The sequence below is a fragment of the Caretta caretta genome, chromosome 7, assembly GCF_965140235.1.
Source record: "Caretta caretta isolate rCarCar2 chromosome 7, rCarCar1.hap1, whole genome shotgun sequence".
NCBI classification, from domain to species: Eukaryota; Metazoa; Chordata; order Testudines; family Cheloniidae; genus Caretta; species Caretta caretta.
In genome coordinates this window covers 114,840,684-114,850,984 of record NC_134212.1, presented here as the reverse complement: position 1 = coordinate 114,850,984, position 10,301 = coordinate 114,840,684, and the positions used below count along the sequence as shown (strand labels likewise).

Genomic DNA, 10,301 nt, shown 5'->3' with positions numbered 1-10,301 from the left:
CCACTAGATTGTTAAACTTTGTAATTTACTGTTTTGACATGTTCCCCAATGATCAAGACAATAATGAACTGGAATGGATTCACTGGTAGCACATATTTGATCAGGATAGTCTGTTGACCAAACATTAAACATTAGACAATATTTGAGGCATAGTTAATCATTTGCATTGCATGAACTTACTCTCTAACCATTGTAGTTTGACTTTACAGAAAAAAAAACCATAGTCAACAAATGCAAGATTATTTGTAGAAAAAAATTTAGTTTGTGAGGATGGTTAATGGAGCTGTGTCCCTTTGGGTTCTTCCTCTGATCCTATTGCTGGGGAATGCACCTTTCTGTGTGAGTATCCTTTTAAGGTAGTTACTGCTTGCATAGTTCTTTGCAGAACCTTTACCTAGCCATTACAAAATGAAGCTATATCTCAGAGCAGTGCTTAATTTGCAATGAAAGAGGTGCCGGGGCTCAAGAAATTTTTTTACATTCATAACTGATGCAGCAAACCCAGAGATGCTGGGGCTATGAACTGCCAAGACTCGAGGTGCCGGGGCACAGACCTGGCACTAATTAAGTACTGTCTCAGAGATTGGAAGGACTGATTTAGCCTAGGTTCAGATCCACTGGAATGTCGTGGGAAAGGTGGAAACCTGAGCATTATTGAATAGGCATTCCACCTCGGAGAGCCCCTTGGGGAAGAGGACACCCAAAAGGGACAGAGAAGGAAAATCCAATGCGAAAATAGGTTGAAAGATGGAGCAGAATAAAACAAGCAGAGAGAGAGTGTAAATAGGCAGATGGGGGACACAGAGTAGAGTGAAAAAATAAGTACTGTGGGCCAGATCCTCCGTTAGTATAAATCAGTGGAGCTCCGTTAAGAATCTGTAAAACACACAGTATTTATTTGAAAACGGTCAGGCAGCTGGTGTGCTGAAACCATTACCTATCATACTAACCAATGTTGTCTCATTGTTTCCTTGTACTCCCCCCCGCCTGTCTGGATCCACCTGTTGACTATTGTCTTATACTTAAATTGTCAGATCTTTGATGTAGGGACAGTCTTTGTTCTCTGTACAGCGCCTAGCACCATGAGGTCCATGACTGAGACTGCTAGGTGCTACTGCTATGAAAATAATAAATGATGACATTAACGTAGTGCACCCCCTTCTACCTGTCTAGCTCTTGAAGAATGTTCTTCTGTCCCTAATACATAGAACTGATTTCACTGTAGCTGGGAGAAAACATATGTATTAATAAGTCTCCTGATCAACACACTTTCTGAGTAAGCTTTTTAAACTATCCCCAGTTCCCAATTATCCTTAACAACTGGACCCAAATGATCTAGTTTTGACTCCTCCGGTATTATTTATTATCCATATAGAGTCAAGGTGTACATGGAGCTGTGCAATACGTGAACAATGCCAGACATATAATTGTACCCTGCTCGGAAGACCTGAGAGTCTCAAAACAAAGCACACACCAAACGTGGCATGTGGTTCTTAGAGCTAGTCATGGTTCAAATGGGTTTTCTACAATTTTTGGAGGAGACATTAAACATTAAAGAGACTGGTTGCCTGGATGGAGTTGTGCGTGCATGTGTGTTAAACAAAATGTTGGAGTTTGTTTAGGCTAATTCTGGTGAATGTTTGAGTGTTATTAAGTGTGACATTAGTACAGTAGCTCTGGACAGAGTAAAGCTTACAGCTCTGCTAATGTTTCCATACAAATACTAACACATCCCAGTCTTTGCTAGGTGGAGATGGCTTCCAAAAGAGGCTAGATTAAAAGGTACTATTTGGCCAATTTGTGTGAGGAGACAAGTACCAACAAAGCCAGTAGGATGTTTCTTTTTCCACAGTCCCACAATGCAAGAAAGGGAAACAATATGTTCATAGCCAATAAAAGGCAATACATGTTACCTCTTGTTAACCTATGGAACAACCTGCCACTGGATTTATTGAAGCAAAGATTTTTAAAAAGTTTTTTTTAACTATATAAGATCTTGGAGCTTTTGCTTGCTTCTATTAAAGTCAATGGAAATATTCCCCTAACTACAGTGAGAGCGTATTAGGCCCTTAATGAGTCAGAATCTGAACCAGAATTGCAGTTGCTGTGATAAAAATAAGGGCTTTCAGTCTTCATGTTTAATGGAGTAAAATAGGGCTCCTGAAGGAATTTGTCTCTCTGTAGTACAGTATTGCAGTTAGGTCCATATGTGTTTTTTGCAATGACCATTGCTGCAGAAAGGATTAGATATTCACCTAAAAGGGTCAGTCGTTTGCTTTGGTTTGTTAATTTTGCAAACTAATTCAAAGAGGATGAAATTCACTTAGCCAGATAAGTGCTTGGGTTGATTTAGTAGGGCTACTCACAGAATAAAATGCTATTCCCTATGAATAAGAGCATCAGAAAGTGGTGCTGAGCGGGTGATCTGTCTGCCAGATAACAAGAGATGCCAAACAGCAGCTCCTCAACATCAACAGAACCCCCAGAATATTCACATCTCTGACTATAGGGGGGAAAGGTTAACAGCAAAACATTCAACACAGCTAGAGAACTCCAAACCCTAGTCCAGGGGTCAGCAACCTTTCAGAAGTGGTGTGCCGAGTCTTCGTTTATTCACTCTAATTTAAGGTTTCACGTGCCAGTAATACATTTTAACGTTTTTAGAAGGTCTCTTTCTATAAGTCTTTAATACATAACTAAACTATTGTTGTATGTAAAGTAAATAAGGTTTTTAAAATGTTTAAGAAGCTTCATATTAAATTAAAATGCAGAGCCCCCGAGACTGGTGGCCAGGACCCAGGCAGTGTGAGTGCCACTGAAAATCAGCTGGCGTGCCGCCTTTGGGGATTGCCTACCCCTGCCCTAGTCTTATCAGAGCTAGAGAGAGACTTTTCCAGATCTGTTAATCCCATCACTAAAGAAGAATAAAAGATTGGCTTGTAACCCAAGAGAAGTTAAAAATCACTTTTAAAAACATTCCTCTGTTCCTCCAAATATTTCAGCCACGCAGATTTTCTTACAAAAGAGGTTTGGTTTTTTTACTTATTCTTTAATGAAGATTCCAGTTGATGAGAATTCATCTTGACTGAAATTCATTCTGAAATTCTTGATGTTGATGTGCTTAAATTCAGTCCTTTGGAAGAAAAAGAGAGAGGGTTTTTAATGGCTTATGGATCTTTTTGAACTGGCTGGTGAATACATGATCAGTGATTTTCACTGCACAACAGAGTTTTCTTTAAATAGTGTATTGTTAGGGCTGTCCATCCACAGACAACAACGGATACCACACACTTGATCCAATGATGCATTTGGCGACATTCTGGGGGCATCAATACTCTGGTACTTCAGTGTCAGTTTTACAGATTTTATGAGAACCCAATCAAATCTAAACAAGTCCAGAATGATTATGCTGCTTTAATTCACACCCATTGCAGAAGGTTGGATCCTGTACTAAATCTTGTACAGATTTTCCCATTGAGTCCTAAATGTTAGATCAATTAATTAGCTTTGATGGTTTTAATCTGACTTTCCTATAAATATCGCTGAGGAAAATGGAGTATATATATATATATATATATATATATTACCCCCCGCCCTCCAAAATTTCATTAACGTTGCTCAAATGCAAAAGCAATTCTGCTGTCACCGAAAAGCAGCACGGCAGAATATTCAGCAGGCTAGTTTTTAATAAAACATGTTTTTATTCATAATTAATAGAACAAGGTTTTTTGGCTTAGCACTTGGCATGAATCCCAGTAGGGGAAAAAAAAAGGCCCGGTTGCTGTGATGTCATGACATGACAAACATGTTACAAGAGGACATTTTTGGCTTAATGATTTGGTCCAAAGAAGTTGCACAGAAAGCAGTCTGTCAAAAAAGAAAAAATAGACTTTACACTCTGCCAAACTCAGTGGAAAAATTAAATTAATGTTTCCTTCCTTTCCATCATCATCCTCTTCATTTTATTTTTTATTATACTTGGGTTTTAGGAGTTTTTAATTCAGCAGTATAATTATTAAAGGGTTATTGTTATAATATTGCAGAAGCCAAATGACATTTCATGCATTCATTCGGTGTAGCCAGTCAGAACTGAACGGAAAAGCACCAGGATTTCAGGATCAGGGTCTAAGGCAAAATTCTCCTGTCCGTTCAATGCAATATGGTCGGAAAAGAAACCAGTTACAAATGTGTAAATCTGGAGTAAATCCATCCAGGGCTGTGGAATTACAACATTGGTGAAACTGAGAGCAGAATTTGGCCGTATTTAAACCTGACATAATTGAACTATAGGCAAGTTTTGCTTCAGTGACGAGAGATCCTTGACATTATTTATTTATTTTGCTTAGAATTTCAGTAGGAATTCACTGGTTATCACATCACTATTCTGAGAACCTGAGCTTTGCTTTTTTTTTTTTTTTTTTAATAATGACTGTCTCACTCAACTTCATACCAAATATCTAGTAGCAGAGAAATTCTCAGAATGAGGTCTGATATCGTTAAAGATTTGTTACTTTTGCAAAATTAAAACAAAAGTCTGTTATTGAAACACTGAAGTGGCAGAGTTCAGCACATTAAGAGTTAAGACATTGCTTCAGCAAAGTATCTTTTCTCAGCAAAGTACCGAAGCTTGTGTTTTAAGTGCTTTGCCTATTTCATCGAGGGTTTAAATTAGGGTGACCAGTTAGCAAATGTGAAAAATCGGGATGGGGGTGGGGGATAAGAGGTGCCTATATAAGAAAAAGTCCCAAATATCGGGACTATTCCTATAAAATCGGGACATCTGGTCACCCTAGTTTAAATACTTTGCTGTGTCAGGGCTTCAGAAGTCAGTAAATATGAGAGCTGTGTTTGTGCCCCGATTCCATGATGATGGGTGAATTTAGAAAAGTTTAGATAGGAAATTAAGGCCCTGATTTAGCAAAGCACTTATGCACGTGGTAGGTGTTAATGGGACTTAAGTATGTGCTTAAGGTTAAGCATACGCCTAAGTGCTTTGCTGAACTGATGCCTTAATGTTCAAACCTTTCCTCATAAGAATAGTCCCACTGACTTCAACAGCACTACTCACAGGAGTAAGGCTGACTCAGGTGAGTAATGGATGCAGAATCAAGCCCTTACCTCGGCCCATTTAAGTAGACCTTTCAGAAAGTATGAAAACTAAAAAAATGCAGGGTTATAATGGAGAATGTTTTGAACCCACCAGCATGCCCACTGTCTTAACCTATGGTGTATTTGCTCGTGAAGCGTGAATTATTAAGAGATTATTAAGATTTTTAAAATGCTGGTGCTAGAGGTCCCAGAGTGAGGCTATGTCTACACTACCGCAGTAAGTCGACCTAAGTTACGCCACTACAGCTACGTGAATAGTGTAGCTGAAGTCGACGTAGCTTAGGTCGACTTACTGCAGTGTCTACACCATGCTGGGTCGACGGGAGACACTCTCCCATCAAATTACCTTACTCCTCTCATTCCCAGTGGAGTACCAGGGTCGATCGGAGAGCACTCTGCCGTCGATTTAGCGGGTCTTCACTAGACCCGCTAAATCAACCCCCAGTGCATCGATCACCACAGCGTCGATCCCCCAGAAGTGTAGACAGGTGACAGCTTGTGATGCTGGCTGCCGCACTTGTCAACAGAGTGCATTGATGAAATAAATCAATGATTCTGGTCTATGCATATTCTCCTCATAGTTCTGTGGTACGCACAAATGGGCAGCATGTGCTATCGCATCATAAAACAATTCCCCATAAAGAGGAATATGAGTAGTCAAAGCAGCATTGATCATTGGTCCATCAAGGCCAATATCTTGCCACTGCAGCACTGGCCTAAATTTGCCTGATGCTGCAGGAAAGCAGAAAGCCTTCACAATGCCCCTAGCCAATTGTGCAATGCTATAACATAGAGGGAAATATTCCTTTCTGACCCCCGAAGGCAATCAGCTTATGCCCTGAAGCAGGAGGGTTGATATCCCTTGTAACTAAAGGGACTTAATGGCTTTGCATAAGCTTTAAGTCTAACAGCATAACCTGCATTCTCAGCACAGATTGCAGAATGTCTAATACCCAGCACTTCTGTCAGGGAGATAGAATCTACTTTTGCAGCCCCATTGAAACTGATTTTGCAGCCCCCTTTTTTGCTCCGGTTTCCTGAAACTGAGCCTGTTTTCCATGTAAGCACAAATGCACAAGCTCAACAACTGAGCCAGTTTGAAGACACCCACACTTTCCCAGGAAGCTTCTTGTGGTGCAAAGATTAACTCATGGTGCAAACATTGTTTTGAAATACAGTAGCCAGGAACCCTTGGGTAGGCAGCAGAGGTGGTTACAACAGCATCTCCAATAGCCATGCCTTCAGCTGCCTTCTGGGCCCCAAGAGGTTCCTGTATCAGATGCTAAAATAGGAAAGGGTTTCAACTTAACAGTGCCAAAAATAGAGACATTAAATAAATTCAGTTTCTGATATTCTGAAACCGGGCACATTCAGCGCTTGTCATCTGATCTCCTAAAGCAAACAAAAAAGATTTCAGCATAAATATCCTATTAGAATATATTTGGTTGTCTTTTCTCCTCAAGACTCTGGGGCTTGTAATGGAATCAAGAGGCAGACAGCATCTATATTGCTAACTTGGAAAAGGCAGGGGTTGCCGTATTGGGAAAGAAAAACCTAGAACCCACTACCATGATGTAGTCCTTTAAAGTAGACCATTTCCCGCTCTAAGGATAATGTGTGTATGTTCCCTGTATGCTCTATGCGAGAACACACCCCGCTTCCATTATAATCCAGTTATAACATTGACTGAGTAATGCAATGCCATTGGGAGGTTGGGGCTTTTCCAGCAAAGTTCCTGGAATGTTGCCATTCAACATGTTAGTACCCAAGAGTTTGGATGCTTGTTAGACTGTCAGAACATCTGATTCCTTTCTGGTCCGTCAAAAGCCCAGACAAAAGATCCCTTTGAAAGTTGTCAGAGTGGACAAGAGATTCACACTGGACAGGCAGGTGTGGCTATAGTTATAGATCTTTCAGACTTACTGTCAGTGATATCCCACATGATCATTTCTAGCAACTGCACTGGTCTTTCCCATCTTCTGCCTCTTTCTTTCAAAGATCTTTTGTCATGTTCTGCATAGCAAAGGGCAGCTATCTGAGAGTTCCTTGCCCTTCTACATTTCGTTCTTTCCCCAACCTGCCTCTTGATGAGTGTTACCCAGGGTATTTTTGTGGATTTAATTTATTTACTTTTATTTGAATTTTTATGGCAAGGGTCCAAGGAGAAAATTCTGGCTCCATGCAGAAATAGGCACAATTCTCATAGAGAGTTTTAGAGATGAGAGGCTGAAATATAGTCTCAAAAGCACCCAAGTGACTTAGGCTCATAAGTCCTATGTCCAAAAGAGACTTAGGAGCCTAAACCCCCTGACTTCCATTCACAAGACTTAGGCTCCTAAATGCTTTTTGTAAATTTTACCTATTATCATGGTCAGGTAGACATTTTTCTCAAAACAAGAACCATAAGAGTTTTAAAAAGCATTCTGCAGTTATACCAGTGGTTCTCAAACTAGGGCTGCTGCTTGTTCAGGAAAAGCCCCTGGTGGGCCGGGCTGGTTTGTTTACCTGCCGCGTCCACAGGTTCGGCCGATCATAGCTCCTACTGGCCGCGGTTCGTCGCTCCAGGCCAATAGGGGCTGCAGGAAGCGGCGCAGGCCAAGGGATGTGCTGGCCGCCCTTCCCGCAGCCCCCATTGGCCTGGAGCGGCAAACCTCAGCCACTGGGAGCTGCGATTGGCTGAACCTGTGGACACGGCAGGTAAACAAACTGGCCCAGCCCACCAGGGGCTTTCCCTGAACAGGCGGCGGCCCTAGTTTGAGAACCACTGAGTTACACTGTATATAGGTGGACAAACTAAAAAGTCAGTATTTATCTTACTGTGGCTGAGATTGGTTCACTGCAAGGTATAGGAACATGTCACAACTTACTCCAATGAGGTAACTAGCTCAATTCATGTTTTGTTTTTATTCATATATTCAGATATTTTAAGGCCAGAGGAGGCCATTATGATGATCTAGGCTGACCTCCTCCATAATATAGGCCATAGAACCTCTCCCGGAAATGTCTTCATCAAGCTCATAATGTCTGTTTGAGCTATAACTTATCTTTTATTAAGACACCCAGTTTTGATTTAAAGACTGCAAGTGTTGGTAATCCAACCACATCCCCAGGTAAGGTGTTCTAATGATTAATTGCCCTCAGTCTTCAAAATTTGCACCTTATTTCTGGTCCGAATTTGTTTAGTTTCAGATCCAACCATTGGATCTTATTATGCCTTTTTCTGCTAAATAAAAGAGTAGTCTACTATCATAAATCTCTTCCCAATGTAGGCACTTCTAGACCATGATCAACTCACTTCTTAAACTTCTTTTAGATCAACTAAACAGAGTGAGCTTCTTAAGTCTCTCAATATAAGCTATTTTTCTAGATCTCGACTCATTCTTGTAGCTTTGTTCTAAACCCTTTCAAATGTGTCAACATCATTTCAGAAGTGTTGACACCAAACTGGACACCATATTCCAGTAATGGTCTCACTAATACTGTATACAGAGGTAATAATACCTCCCTAACACTACTTGACATTCCCCTAACACTACTAGACATTCCCCTGGTTATACATTCAAGGATCACATTCACCTTCTTAGCTACAGTATTGCACTGGAAGCTCATGTTCAACTGGTTATCTACCATGATTGCTAACTCCTTTTCAGAGTATGACCTACATTTTTTTATTTGTAGACATATGACCTTGCATTTGGCTGTGTTAAAATGTGTGTTGTTCAAACGAGCCCAACTTATTACCAAACAATCCGGGTTGGTCTGTATAACTGACCTGTCCCCTTCATTATTTGCCATTCCACCAATTTTTATTTTACCTGAAAATTTTACTATCAATGATTTTATATTTTCTTCCACATCAATTAAGATAATGAACAGCACTGGTCCAAGAACAGATCCCTTGTGAGACCCTTATAGAAACTCTCCCAATGGATCACAATTCTCTGTTTACAGTGGTTGTTTGAGATCTATTACTGATCTAGTTTTTAATCCACTTCATATGGACTGCATTAATTTTATATAGATCTAATTTTTTATCATAATGTCATGCAGAACTAAATCAAATGCCTTATAGTAGTCTAAGCATATTACGTCAATGCACTTACCTTTATCAACTTGTGATATCATTAAAAAATGGCATCAAGCTTGTTTGATAAGATCTGTTTTCCAAAAAAATCATGTTGATTAGCTTTAATTCCACTACCATTTTTAATTCTTTACTGATTGGATCCCATATCAGCCATTCCATGATTTTACCTGAGATTGATGCCTCTTGTTTCCCAGGTCATCCTATTTACTCTTTTTAAATATTTGCACAACACTGGCATTTTCCAGTCCTCTAAACCTTTGCTATTGTTTGAAGATTTCTTAAAAATCAATATTATTGCTTCAGAGAGGGCCTTAGCCAGTTCCATTAATACTCTTGGGTGCAAGTTCTCATCCTACAACTTTAAAAATATTTTACTTCAATAGTTGCTGTTTAACATCATCCCTAGTTGCTGATGGAATACAAAGCATTTCATTACCACTGTGAAATATTACAATGTTCTGCTTCTTTCCTAACACAGAACAGAAATATTTGTTGAATATTTCTCTCTTTTCTGCATAACGTTATCATGCCTGTAAATCAGAACAAAAATCAGACCTTTAAGATTGCTAGGATTTATTTTATTGTTCCTGATAGATTTAAACAATTCCTTCTTTATTTGTCCCATTGTGTTTCTTTCATCTGAATCAGGATTGAAGGCTCTTTTCCAGCCATCACCTGAGGATATAGCCACTTTCAACCAGTCCTAGTGCCTGGTTTCCCAGTTCTCAGGATGCTCCAAAGGAAGGACACCCCTTTCTGAGCACTTGAGAGTGAACACTGGAAAATCAGTGAGTAAATTTGCTTCATGAAAAGGGACTTGCAACAAACAGCCAGATGCTTACTGGCAATTCCTGCTTACAACTAAGGCCATATCCTGCATTCTTTTCTCGGACAAAATTGCCATGGGCTTAAATAGGAGTTTTGCCTGCAAAAGGGCTGTAGGGTTTGGGCTTCAGTGCACAAAATACACAGTTCTGGCATTACAAGGTCCTATCTGTTACATTTAACTAGCTGAATCCTTTTGCTGTCCATGAAGTTAGAACATAGATGATAAACACCTAAAATGAAAAAATATAAAGTAGCAAACATTGGCAGTGTCTGCCTT

At 39.9% G+C, this 10,301-nt stretch overlaps 1 protein-coding gene across 5 annotated transcripts in view; it reads left to right on the top strand.

The window, feature by feature from the left end:
• Window positions 1-239: 239 nt before the first annotated feature.
• The window catches only part of HABP2 (hyaluronan binding protein 2), a 58,729-nt gene continuing 48,667 nt past the window's right edge, over window positions 240-10,301 (top strand). For 3 of the 5 annotated variants that reach the window (XM_048858502.2, XM_075131069.1, XM_048858501.2), the window contains exon 1: window positions 240-339. In XM_048858502.2, the coding sequence (XP_048714459.2) occupies window positions 271-339 (69 nt within the window). In that variant the 5' untranslated portion in view covers window positions 240-270. The remainder of the gene's footprint in view (window positions 340-10,301) is intronic. The other 2 variants (XM_048858503.2, XM_075131070.1) reach the window with 2 other exon arrangements.